The 14324-nt window shown below is 40.4% G+C and overlaps 2 protein-coding genes across 7 annotated transcripts in view; one reads left to right on the top strand and one right to left on the bottom strand.

Moving 5' to 3' along the window:
- Nucleotides 1–1687: 1687 nt before the first annotated feature.
- Nucleotides 1688–11909, bottom strand: LOC136264159 (uncharacterized). 3 transcript variants are annotated; one of them, XM_066058866.1, is made up of 5 exons: nt 10943–11909; nt 5289–6602; nt 5134–5196; nt 4982–5077; nt 1688–3204 (listed from the first exon to the last, which is right to left on the bottom strand). In XM_066058866.1, the coding sequence occupies exon 5, from the start codon at nt 2998–3000 to the stop codon at nt 2353–2355; it is 648 nt and encodes a 215-aa protein (XP_065914938.1). In that variant the 5' UTR covers nt 3001–3204; nt 4982–5077; nt 5134–5196; nt 5289–6602; nt 10943–11909; the 3' UTR covers nt 1688–2352. The 3 variants fall into 3 exon arrangements, with proteins under 3 accessions (XP_065914938.1, XP_065914939.1, XP_065914940.1); XM_066058867.1 differs by having other exon boundaries at nt 5289–6598; XM_066058868.1 differs by having other exon boundaries at nt 10943–11908.
- A 2055-nt stretch (nt 11910–13964) lies between these two features.
- Nucleotides 13965–14324, top strand: part of LOC136263010 (uncharacterized) — a 37807-nt gene continuing 37447 nt past the window's right edge. For all 4 annotated transcript variants that reach the window (XM_066057443.1, XM_066057442.1, XM_066057444.1 and 1 more), the window contains exon 1: nt 13965–14066. In XM_066057443.1, the coding sequence (XP_065913515.1) occupies nt 14003–14066 (64 nt within the window). In that variant the 5' untranslated portion in view covers nt 13965–14002. The remainder of the gene's footprint in view (nt 14067–14324) is intronic.

Genomic DNA, 14324 nt, shown 5'->3' with positions numbered 1-14324 from the left:
TATTATCACATTGTTGTCTTCATTATCAACCCTATTCATTCAGTGCAAAAAGTTTTTGTTCAGTCGAAGGATGGGATGAAGCCTTTTCGCTTTTGTCTTCTTCCCTCTTTATTTTCCGCATTTAAGAAACATGAAAACATCAAATGACGTGCATATGGACAGTGTGAGATTGAGCATGCCTCTTTTACACCCATCATGTTGTCTGCCACATGAAGCTATGTACTATCTGTTATAAGTGCCTGGTTTCCCTTTGTCCTCTAAGTGGAGGGAGATGGGTATTCTGTGGTTTTAAGTTGACTTTACTGTTGTCTGGGTTTTTTTCTATTTGTTGCCATTCGATGTATTTGTGGAGTAAGTTCTTCCATTGGTGGATTTAGTGAAAGTGGAGTCCTACATGTCTTAATATATTATATTAACATTTTTGGTGTTGTCTCAGTTTTCCATGGCCCTTTGTTTTAGCTGTCCAACACAATATTAGAACACAGTGGCATACAGGCATAGCCAGGAAAAATTTTTTATCGGGACAAAGTTTATACATTGACCTAATTGAGAGGGTCTGACTCAACTGATTCACAAAATCTTTCAACCTTGGTTAACTGGTTGGATAGAAGAAACTGTTTCGGAAGACTCAGAGTGCTTTTCTACATGTCATAAGTAATGCTTCAGCTTAGCTACAGTATACCATGCTTCAATTATTACACTAGTTTAATTTCACTCAGCACACAAAGCTGACTTATTCCGAGATATTTTTAGAGGTCAGGCCATCCATGGACTGCAACCGAGGTCATAGTCATCCACACTATACTTTTATTGATCTGAGGTGATATTTAAGTCAGAGATCATCTCTTTAATAATTTCATGTGATATTCAGCTGCATGTCAAGCTAGGAGTATGAGGGCATGCTCCCTCATGGAAAATTTTGAAAATAATATGCTTTGAAATGGTATGTGGAAGCTATTTTTTGATTGTAACTGCTAATGCATGATGTGATCAATTCAGTAGTGCAATGCAGTGCTGTGCAGTTGACTCATTGGAACTTTTGAAAAGTAATTTAAAGACAATTAACATAAATGTAAATGATTTAAACCAAGCAGTATAATGAGAACAGTGGCTATAATCTGTACTGAATGTTCTACATTGTTAAAAATGAAGAGTAACCACCACTCTAAAGAGTTCCCAGTGTAGGGAGGATTCAACACCCCTGGAGAGGTTTAACCAACACTCTGAAGAGAATAACCATTACTCTGAAGAGTAAGTGACACCACTTTCAGAGCATGTGTTACTCCTTTAGAGTAATGGTTACTCTCCAGGGGTGTTAAGTCCTCCCTACACTGGGAACTCCTTAAGAGTTGTGGTTACTCTTTATTTTAACAGTGTATTAAAATACATTATGATGACTGCTCTATTAGAATATCTCGATCTTTTGATACAAATTCAAGTAGTTGAAAAGTGGTCCAGCCAATGCCAGACTTTGTCACCATGGGCTCCAGCCCTGCTTAGTATTGCAGCCATATAGATTCTATTATGTGTGGTGCATTAATGCTGTCTTAGTAGTAGTAAACATTTGAGTAGAAAAATAAGGGTGCCACTGAAAACTTAGGCTGCTCAGCCAGAACTGTTGAGCAATTATTACCAAGGCAGCTGCCTCAATGGTAGCTACACCACTGGAACATATTGTCTACTCTAATATTATATCTAAACAATTGCAAATATATGAAGTTTTGTGTGATGAACAGCATGGTTTTCATACAAATACGAATGTTAATGACTTCTAATACGATCAGAATGACTTCTAATACGATCAGATGAATACGATCAGATTTTGCTACACTCAGGAGCATTTTTACAACTGGTCTTTCTAAGCCAACCATGTGCTGTACAGTAGTGTTAGCTAACCCAGAAATTATGGTTCCAATCTTGCAGTAGTCAGTTTCAGGAAACGTTTCCATGAGAATAGTAAACGAGTTTCCTTTCTTTGGATCACCAACACAAATTGCCACAAGTCGCATCTGCAAAACCAGCCGGCGAGCATGTTCAGCAGTATACTTACCACCAGGAGTTAACATTCTGAAGGCTGTAGGAAGTAAACAGTAACCATCTGTAATCACTTTGTTTGCTACCTCTATAAAATGTTTGCATTGAAGACACTGTAATGTATGAGTTATTTGACAATGCATAGATCGGACTTCTGTGTATTCAGATAGTGACAAACCAGAAAACAATGAAACATGTACTGTCTTACAAATATTCTGTTCATAACGGTTGCTAAGACATCTCTTTTTTTTTGTTCTAAATAAGTTTGCAGAAGTTCTTCAATAGGCCTCCCCAACTTAGCATGCTGAGGAGGCCTTACTAAAAATGCTGCATTTCTGCAGCTGATGTGATGTCTGATGTGATGTCTTCATCTGGGATCTCTTCTCTTCTCAGAGTTACTGGTTTACCCGTGTGTTTTAAAGACGTATCCTCATCATCACAGAGTATGACTGTATCACGGCCACTGGTTTCAGAATCATCTGCTAAGATAGACAGAGAAGCCGTAGACTTAGATGAAACACTTGAAGTACAACTCTCAGATGATGACTGGCTTGTACTGACTGATGATGACTTTGATCTTGTTGCTTGTGCTGTTTTACTCAGATCTCGACAGATGCCACTTGTTGTTTTTTTTCTGTTACTATCATACCAAAGGGACATTTTCTGCTTTTGATTTAAAGCCACAAGTTCTATGCTAAGTTGACGCTTCTGACTTTTTAAATCAGATATTTGTTCCGTTAACTCATCACAATCTTTGTAAAGCCTATTATTGCTTGCAGCCTCTCGTCGCTTGATCTTGTATCCAATTCGGTCTTCCAAATCTTTTATTTTATCTTGAAGTTCACTAATCCTCTGTAAGCGGTATTCCTTGCTAATTTTTTTCCTTTTAGGAGGGGGACTTTCATCTTCAGAATTAAGTATTTTCGAACAACTTTTCCCTTTTTTTGTAGATGTATCCTGAATCATTTACTTTTTTCCTTGCTTGTTCTAACAACAAACCCCTGTTACTAATTAGATTCGGATTAACAAGACACAGCTCCATTGATGCTTCATTCATTCGCTTTTGATAATCTGATATCTTTTCTGACTTATGACCGAATTTTTTGAATGCTCTTTAATATATACTGTGCTCTTGTCAGTGGCCATAGCTGGAGCAACAATTGCACATTCCTATAAATAATTAGAAATAATCATACACATGCATGCATTGACAAATACAACATATACCATATGGTGGCAGCTGCCAGACAACAAGCTATGAATTAAAGGGGACATTGGAAACAGTGGAAATTGAAAACTGAAACTGAAAAACTGAAATGGAAAAACTGAAACGGAAAAACTAAAATTGGTCAAAACTTCATATTAACAGGTACCTCTTAACAAAGACCACCTCTGTAATAAGACCACCTGTATAATAAGACCGCCTCTAATAAGACCGCCTCTAATAAGACTACCTCATTATAGTAGTCACGTCAAGTAGGTCCAACAAAAAGGCCATTAGGTGTACTCATAATGTAATAAAGTATCAATCAATCAGACAGTACTTAAAAGTTAAAACTACAGCTGCAGGCATAGGCGGCGGAAAGGGGGGGGGGCTAGGGGGCTAAAGCCCCCCCCCTCAGAATGATATCACACCGAAATTATCTTTCTTGGAGTGGGGCTGAAAACCGTGATAAAGATCGAGATACTCTAATAGAGCAGTCATTCTAATAAAGTAGTCAGTGTGTAGCGAGCTATGAAAGGATTTTTATGTAGTTTATCAGCTAGAAATGGTAGCTGGTGAGGTGGAAAGCTCTTGTCAGTTGGTTGCGACCTTTTTTTTTTTTTTTTTTTTTGGTCTCACCTTACCAAACTATAGAAATAAGTCTGGGTCAGCCCAGCCCCCCCTCATATCAACTACTTCCTCCGCCGCTGGCTGCAGGGTTGTACATAAGGATACACTATCTTACCATACCAAGACCTAAAGTCCATGGTCATGTCACAATGAAAATGGGATAATTGCATGCACAATTACTCTGCTGATACTGGATTTCTCATGAATTGTGCATTATTTAAGAGTTGCATAGTTAAATTAATGATCTTGGACTTTGTGTCTTGGTAATAGTTGGACACTCATGATAGGTGTCTTCGAGGATTTAAAAACCTGTCAATATTTACCTGCGCCTCGGTAATTACTGATGTCACCTCAGGTTTTTAAGTCTTCGAGGATGCTTATTACGTGTGCCTAACAATTATTAAGACACAAAGTCAAGAATCATTAATGTTGATTTTGTAACTATGCAACTCCTAAATCATGCACAATAATATTCATGAGAAATCCATTATCAAATTCAATTATGCATGCAATTGCTCCATTTTCATTTGTGACATGACCATGGACTTTAAGTCTTGGCATGATAAGATATATCCTTTTGTACAACCCTGCAGCTGTCATTTCAACTTTTAAGTACTGTCTGATTGATTGATACTTTATTACATTATGAGTACACCTTAGCTATATTTTTGGACCTACTTGACATAACTACTATAATGAGGTGGTCTTATTTAGAGGCGGTCTTATTATAGAGGTGGTCTTTGTTAAGAGGTACCTGTTAATATGAAGTTTTGACCAATTTTAGTTTTTCAGTTTCAGTTTTTCCATTTCAGTTTCAGTTTTCAGTTTCAGTTTTCAATTTCCACTGTTCCCAATGTCCCGAATTAAAGGTTTTAGGTAACACCCATATCCTACCCATATACCTTATTGAGAATTCCTGTGGCCACTGGGAAAGAAAACAAACAGGTGTGCAGCCTAGTGCAAAACAATCATACATCAAACTGGCTTGTTTAATACCACTATTAGCTACCATTGTTCCATAGAAAAGCTAATCAACTATAACACACATCACGATCTAGTAATACCAGATATACATGGCAATCATTATGTTAGCCAGATAGCAATATTTTGTACCTTTGCATTGGGGCGACGGAGACAGATATTGCCATCTTGGTTGTCTAGGCGCAACTGTACAGATGAGGAAGGAGATGAAGAATTGTACAGAACTTCCTACACAATGTAACATTCCAGTAAACATACCATAGAATTAAATAGACCATATATACCTCTACATTGTTCCGTTTGTTATGACCTTCATCAACAACATGCTTAATAGGTTGTGCAAGAATCTATAGGTATACCAACATGGTTTTGTCACATACTTCATTATAAAATACAAAACGAGAAAAAAAAACCTCCAACACTCATGCCAGACACCTACCTTGTTCGTGTCATCAGTATCCGACTCCTTTAACTCTGCTCTAACTACAGATTTATCAGTCAATGAGTCTTTGACTTGTACATCAACAAAAACTCCATCCCAGTCCGGATCCTCGCTTTTCGCTTTCAAGAAAAACTCCTGTCCAGGCTTCAGAACATCACTAAAGGTTCTTCGAATAACATCCATTACCACATCAACTTCTGTACATGCTGAATCGACGTCAGTAGGCTGACTGAATGTAACCGCGCGGGTGTTCTTTTTATTCATTTATTTATTTATAAGGCTTTTCAGCATGGGTACAACTACATACAGATACAGTGGTTATACATTCATGAAAACAATATTCGTCCATGCTGAGGGTCCACTAGCAACCTGTGCTAGTGGCCTGAGTAGCTTATGTTACAAAAATTAATTACTTAACTTTAAACATTACTAAAACTTGTCTTTACCGGCATATTGCACACGTAGAACACAATGGACTCTACTATTAGTATAAACTAAAGCAGCTAGCTCCACTTCGCACCTCAAAACGTTGTGTCTATTTTTAGCACACTTTGTCTTTCACGTGTTTACCGGGGTTTTCAAGTCCGTTGTCCTATTATAATTGCGCATGCGCTAAAAAACCTGCTAACCGAAGAGCCATTCACTGGTGATAAAGGAGTCACAACAACACAGTGAGTAATAGTTTTACCACATTTACAATCATCCATCATAATGGGGCACACACAGTTACCTGATCTCACTTGAATCTGCCACTCCCCGCTAAACTCTATTGCATGCCACGACACACACAGACACTTGGGTTGGCCTGGCCGTGCACCAAGCACCAGCACTTACTATGCATATAGACACACTCTAGAATGTTTTGGCCTGGCCGTGCACCAAGCAAGAGTTTAATGATTGTTTGAAAATAATTATTTACAAAACACCACCATAGCTAACTATGAAACACCATAGATACTGGAAACACTACCCAACACATTAATAAATGCCATGTGATCAGTGAGTTGCAAACCTTAGTGATGCTACAGCAGGGTCTACAACAATAAAGTATTGGTTTTACCAAAATTTTGGAGACAGCCGACCCCAAATCTGCCCCCAAGGGAAAAAACCTCCACTGAACAAAAACCACATGGGTAAAAAAGAACAGCTGGAGGAAAAAACCATACATGATGCATGCAGCTGTAGCACCACATGTGCATCACTCTCGAACACAAACTGCAATAACAATAACCACAAGCAAGATTAAGCACATGGATGAATACATATATAATAGTCCAGAGTCTAGACCAACTGAGTAGGCTCATCATCTAGCTAATGTCTGTAAAGGAAAAAATAAATAAAAAATTAACTGAAGTCAACACCACACATCACATCCATTACACACTAACATCCCCTCAATAAAAATGAAGCAACAGTAGCTTGGTAAACGGCCTAGAATTGCCCTAGCAACCAACCATTCATTTAAATACCCCCAATTATCCCGCCACGCATGCGCAATAACGTACCGCGGAGAGCGTATTTTCTGTCTAATATTGCATAACCGACAGAAAATACCACTCCCCGCTAAACTCTATTGCATGCCACGACACACACAGACACTTGGGTTGGCCTGGCCGTGCACCAAGCACCAGCACTTACTATGTATATAGACACACTCTAGAGGTACAAAGAGCGGGACTCAGTATATATAAGGCTCAGGTGTCTAATCTTTGTGTAGCTTCTAAGAGAGAAGCAACTAAGTCTTTAACATAGCCATCCTTGGTGCTATCTGAGGACCAACGACCATGCCTCTTGAATAATCTGTCTGGTATTCTAGCTTGAGCTGCAGCAATAGCACCTCCTGACCTAAGGCTGAAAAATCTGACTTAGAGAACCCAAGAGATTCCAACCTGTCCAACAACAGCTCTCGTATACGAGTGTGTGACAATTGGCCAGATGGATGCAGCTGCTCACCCCCTTTTAGCAAACGGAACAATATTCCAGAGGAGTTTGACAAACCACCCATGTCCATATATCGCTTAAGCATTGCAACTGGGCAAGTAACTTTAGCACTGCAAGCCACATACACCCGGACATAGACAACACTCTATATACCAACGGATTGCTGGAAGGTGATAGCAACCCTGCCATTTTATGAATCCAGGCAATAGCATATGTAGCTTCCTTCACAGCTGCTCGGGACTGCTTAGAATCTCCCAAGTGTTGAATATACAATGCCAGGTGAACTGGCTTTACTGCAAACATGTTGATATTGCTAAGGGACTGGGCCCATTTCATCCAGCGGTTGAAAGCATACATGTACTTCTTAGTTATAGAAGCAACCTTACTGTTGAGATCTGTAGTAAACAAGCTCTTGGCCAAGCACTTAAGATGGGGATCTTCCATGCACAATAACTCTTGCCATACTATCTGGCCTTGTACCACTGCAAAATACACATGATTTTTGTGCAATAAATATTCAAAAAGCCCATCACAATAACAGGCAGACAACTGTTTAGCATGGAAGCATCTCAGCACACTGACCTACAGTGGCTGACACAATACACACCAATAGAAGCATTCCAGCACACTGACTGACAGTGGCTGGCTCAACACACAACATAGACCAATGCTTGCCACAGAAGCATCTCAGCACACTGACCAACAGTGGCTGGCACAACACAAACCAATGCTAACACAGAAGCATCTTAGCACACTGATCGACAGTGACTGGCTCAACACACAACATAGACCAATGTTTGCCACAGAAGCAACTCAGCACACTGACCGACAGTGGCTGGCACAACATAAACCAATGCTTAACACAGAAGCATCTCAGCACACTGACCGACAGTGACTGGCTCAACACACAACATAGACCAATGCTTACCACAGAAGCATCTCAGCACACTGATCAACAGTGACTGGCTCAACACACAACATAGACCAATGCTTACCACAGAAGCAACTCAGCACACTGACTGACAGTGGCTGGCACAACATAAACCAATGCTTAACACAGAAGCATCTCAGCACACTGACCGACAGTGGCTGGCTCAACACAAACCAATGCTTAACACAGAAGCATCTCAGCACACTGACCGACAGTGGCTGGCTCAACACAAACCAATGCTTAACACAGAAGCATCTCAGCACACTGACCGACAGTGGCTGGAACAACACAAACCAATGCTTAACACAGAAGCATCTCAGCACACTGACCGACAGTGGCTGGCTCAACACAAACCAATGCTTAACACAGAAGCATCTCAGCACACTGACCGACAGTGGCTGGTTCAACACAAACCAATACTTAACACAGAAGCATCTCAGCACACTGACCAACAGTGGCTGGAACAACACAAACCAATGCTTAACACAAAAGCATCACAGGACACTGACCGACAGTGGCTGGCACACAGCCCTTACCTATAAACATGCGTAGATATACCAACTGTTGGTGTAGCAGAAGGGTGCTCATTACACTAATTCTATGTATACTACCTGCCTGGGATTGGCTTATTGAACAGAGCACATTCTAATCATATACAACTTGCATAAGGAATTTTGTTTTAAAAAAAAAATTATTTATTTATTTTTTATTTTAATATTTTTTATTAGCTATTCAATGAATATGACGCATGGTTTTAAGAGAACAACAGAGAGCCACCAACAGGCATGTTAAAATCAAATAACAAGCCAAGAACACAAGTGGTTGACCTCGAACCAGAAAAGAACCCTGAGGTACACCTACCGGGCAAAAACAAATGGTCAAACAGGGGCAGGTCACACCAATCCCTGACAAAAGAAGCAAGATGACTACCATCAGGACAAATTAGAGGCCAAAATGGGGCGGATGACCAATGAGGTAGTACAATGATACCCCTGCACTTAAAGTTCTGAGCATGCCTTAGCAATCGTGGAATGAGGTAGACTGGGAGACACCACCAATTCATTTCACCAGTCCAATCACATGTGAAACAATCTACTGCCTCAGACTTGGGTTACAGAAACGGCTATTAAACCTAGGTAGTTGAGTATTATAAAAGCTTGCAAAGCGATCAACTGTACACAGGCCCCATCTACTGTTCAACCAGCAAAACACACTTGGGTGTAATTGACAATCATCAAAGTCTTGTATGTGACTGATAAAATCAGCTATCTGGTTCTCAGTACGAGGTATCCACTCAGGCTCAACAGACACACTATATTGTACACACAAGGAACATAACCTAGGGTTTCCTGTTGAAGGGCCGGGTTTTTACTACCCACCAGAAGAATCCGGGAAACATTTTGGTTATCAGTAAGCCACTTAACTTTACAATTTTGAAGTTTTGATATCAATGATTGAAGAACCAGCCTGATACCTTTAAGCTCACGCCATGTAGAGCTCTGTTGGGCCTCTACAGCATCCCAATGGCCGTGCACCACATACTGACCATGTTCAACAATATACCCACCAAATCCTGTATCACTAGCATCAGAATACACAATTCTTACAGCACCTGGCTGGCACCATAAAGGCTGAGAGTCATACTCCTGAAGATTTGTTTCCCAAAATTTTAACTCACAGAGAGCCTCTGGACTCAGTGACAACATGTCACTCCAGGTATAACACTCATTAATCACTGCATACAAACTACGAGTCATGAGTCGACTAACTGGGCCCACTGCAAGGGACAAAGAAATTATCTTACTGTCTTAATTGTAGAAGACACTAAACTTCTAAAAGCATGCACCTTATCTGTGGGGACAATAATCTGGACTGTTTCTAGATTGATATCATATCCTAACCAAGATACCAGGTAGGAAGGAACCCACTGGGATTTCGTAGGGTGAGCCACAAAGCCAGCATAAGCCAGGGACTCCTGAACAAATCTACTGGCAGCTTCGGCCCTTTCAGCTTCTACAGAGCAAATACTGTCATCTAAATACACCACTATCTTATAACCATGTCCCCTCCAATACTTAATTAATGGCCTCAGAAGCTTAGTAAACAAGTAGCACGCTGAAGATAAGCCAAATGGAAGGACTTTAAACACAAAATAAGTCTGGACTTTATTCACAGGCCACATAAAGCCTAAATACTTCCAACAGGTTTTGTGGATGTCAACATGGTGATAACCAGACTTCAGGTCAAACGTAAATGCCTTATCACCTTTTTCAAATAACATCAGAGCTGTCCTAAGGTCTTCATATTTAAACCTCTGCTTCCACAGGAACTGGTTGAGGTGTCTGAGATTAATCACCAGACATTTCTTACTGGGTCCATCAACAACTAACAAAGGACTACATATAAAAGGTTAAAAGTCAACCTTAGCAATACAGTTATTGACTAGCAATTCCTGGATCGCCAGGGAAACAAAGTTACAATTAGCCAAATGGTTACAACCAAAATATGGTGTTGGTGAAGAAAACAAAGGAAACATATAGCCATACTGAATTGCATCCACTACCCTATGAGGGGCATTCAAAAACATCTATCCAAAACCTTATATGTTTCCTGAGGCCTCCTTGCATGGACCTGTATACTATGAAGTTCATCAACATCTAACTCCCAAATAGGACCATTGAGTCCAGCATCAGGGCCTTGCCCTTCAAAATCAGGGTTGTCAACTGGCAGTAAGTCATACAAATCACAGTCACTGTGTATTTCACATTCAAAAGGATACTGTTTAGATGCTGCAGCTGCTCCTCCTGGTGCCTAGGGACAATTTCTCCTGATGGCCAAACTCCCCGCAATAGAAACAGGCGCCTGAAACTGGGCGCGCTTGACGACCAGGAAGAACAACAGGTGTGGCCTGTACCGGAACCACTTCCGGTATCCTACTGATTCAAAGGGGCCTCACGCCCAAAACCGGTAGACTGCTGCGCGGAACGACCGCGCTTCTTCTTAGCTATTGCTGCTTTCCTTTCCGCAGCCTTCTCGGCCTTTTCTATCTTATTCTCGTCGTCACTATCATCAGCCAACTCGTCTGCGTCATACTCAGAGACCAACCGAACTCTGAGCGGTCCGCCAACCGCCGGATAGCCTTTAGGCGGAATTTCAACAAACGCATACCTTCCTCTATTGCAAGTTGTACTTGCCGGAGCTCGGAAGACACAGGGGGAGAACTCGTAACCTCCTCAAGCTTCACATGAGCTACACGAAGGTGTTCCTGGAGTGACTCGTTGAAGCGGAACTGCCTCTCATTGCCTTTCTTTCTGAAAGTTACTTCTGCTGAAAGACGAGCTTTCTTGGCTGCTCTCTCTGCAGTTTCTTCCTGTTCCTTCCGAAACTCAACCCTTAAGGCCTCAATAGACTGCTGAGTCGTTGCCTGGGAAGCGGTCACTATGTGGGCGATACGGTCCAGTTTAGCATTCGTCTCCAAGTAGCGGTAGCTAATGAGCTGCTGGAGCTTCCTCCACTTCCACTGCTTCCACCACCAGCCATTGAAGTGACTAAAGGGTTTATAACCGTGACAGTTACTCCAGAAGTAGCAGACATTTCGAACGAGGAAAAAATGAAGCAACAGTAGCTTGGTAAACGGCCTAGAATTGCCCTAGCAACCAACCATTCATTTAAATACCCCCAATTATCCCGCCACGCATGCGCAATAACGTACCGCGGAGAGCGTATTTTCTGTCTAATATTGCATAACCGACAGAAAATACCATTTCTTTCGCACTGCTAAGCGCATGCGCCAAAATACATAGGACAACGGACTTGAAAACCCCGGTAGCTAGTCTATATAGCTAGAGCATGCGCAGCCTTAAAAAACAAGAAATTCAAATCCCCCACCTATGGGGCACGCGTTCGAGTCAAAAGTAAGTCAAATGCCCCACGTTCCCCCACCTATCGCCCGGGAGGGGGTGGTGGGGCTTAATATTGATAAGCAGTGTTGGGCAAGTTACTTTGTAAAAGTAACTAGTTACATATTACATATTACTTGCAACAGAACTATTTAGTTACAGTTACATATTACCCATAAAATAAAGTAACTGTAATAATATTACATATTATATTACTTTGTGTCCACAGCCTTAAGCTGTCACATGTGAAACTACCACCTTATCACGTGACATTATTGCGTTGTTGGACAATGTGCAAATCTTGGTTATAAGTAAGAAGCTAGTGAATAAGCTTCATTCAATAGGCCTCGTTACTTCGTTGTGGTTAGGCGTTACTCAGAGGATTACTAACGAGATTAGTAACTTCGTTACTTTTAGTAATAATATTACGTCATATTAGACTCGTTACAGTAAATATATTACTTAGGTAACGCGTTACGTTTGGAAGTAAAGTATCTTGCGTTATATTACCTGTTTTCATAACGTATTTCGTTATATTACTTTGTTACCACAAAAGTAATAATATTACGTAACGCGTTACTTATGTAACGCGTTACTCCCAACACTGTTGATAAGTGCATTAGACGTACAATAGAATACTAGTGGAGGGGTGTAACTAATCACTGGACTGGAACACTGGACTGGACTCATAGTACTGGACTGACATATTTTTGGTTTTTACACATTCTGAGGTCGGTTTTATTGAGTCTTGCTATAGTATGTTCACATTGAGCTGAATCCTGAAAAACAGCTAAAAATTAAAAGTGGATTTTTTCTCAACAGAGTTAACATTTCAGCCAACCAGATGATTATTGGTAACAGCAAAGGTGTCAACAACAGACACGTATGGTTTGGCTCCATTACAAGTTCGGGAAAGGGCTGTAATGGACACTGTACTTATATGGCTTCCCATAGGAAATGTATTGTGAAAATTTTGAGTGGCCATAAATATTATGTCAAACATTTGAACAGAAAGATTTTGAAATATTTTTAGTGGGTCAAGCAGTACTACCAATGAGCCAAATTTCAAGATTGTATGTAATTGCATCCATGAGTTATTAAATGTTTTTGAGGATTCAGCTCAACGTGAATATACTATAGCTAAGGGTCTTCAGAAAACTTGCAGTTTGCTACTAAAATGATGAGTGTGAGGAGTGGAGTAAACTAAAACTGATTACTTGTTATGCTCTACAACATTTATACACTTCTTAGTATCGTGTTTTGGAGATTGTAATAATTATAGCAATAGCTAACCAAAAATCATTTTTACTATATTTGTGCTACCTATGAATCCTTGAACTAAATAGCTCAGACCCCTGGAAACAACCTATCCTTCCTAGGATAATCTATTGTAGTTAAATTCATTCCTACATGCAATATACAAACTCACTGCACGACTGTAGGGTTTTTCTGCTATCATGATTAGTTCTTACATGTACTGGTTGGTGTACTATAATATATGACCAAATTTATTAGCATTGTACAAGTTTGCTACTATCTCTAAGACTTTATTGTTGGTTAACCGTAACTAGCACATTCCCTGCAGCATACTGATAAGGAGTATAGTATATGTACTGTAGAAGAACATAATAGAGGTAGAAGTTTTTGTTTATTCCACCCCTCACACTCATCATTTTAGTAGCAGACTTCAAGTTTTCTGAAGGCCCTTGGCTAGCAAGACTCAATAAAACCAACCTCATGCAGAATGTGTAAAAACCAAAAATATGTCAGTCCAGTAGTCCAGTCCACTGTTCCAGTCCAGTAGTCCAGTCCAGTGATTAGTTACACCCCTAGTGGAGAGGTCATTACGTAATAAGCTAGGGGTCAAAGTTTTCTGTTCAGTTCCTGGCAGCCACGCCCTAACAGCTAGCTAATTAAAATGTTTGTTCAGTTATTGTAGAATGGGAATGGTGCTGCTGCTCTTCCTAATCCTTATTGCGATCATTAGACCCGGACTTTCTAACAGTAAGTGTATAATTGTACCGTAGCTATTAACGTCTTGGTCATATTGTATAATTCACTGTGTATAGTTACTGACCATAGCGCGCGGCATGGCCTAGATTCATTTCCGGCCATGTGCGCTAAGCCTCCGTAGTAAGTAATTCTTGTCTGTTTGATCATTTAATGTCTGAGGGTAAAGTTAGTATGGCTCTTCATTTGTTGGCTGAAAATTCTAAGGGTACTGCTGATCAGTATATTCGGTATCCTTTTTGATGCCGCTCA

This window comes from Dysidea avara, chromosome 8 (genome assembly GCF_963678975.1).
Source record: "Dysidea avara chromosome 8, odDysAvar1.4, whole genome shotgun sequence".
Classification (NCBI taxonomy): domain Eukaryota; kingdom Metazoa; phylum Porifera; class Demospongiae; order Dictyoceratida; family Dysideidae; genus Dysidea; species Dysidea avara.
This window is presented reverse-complemented; position numbering and strand designations above follow the sequence as displayed.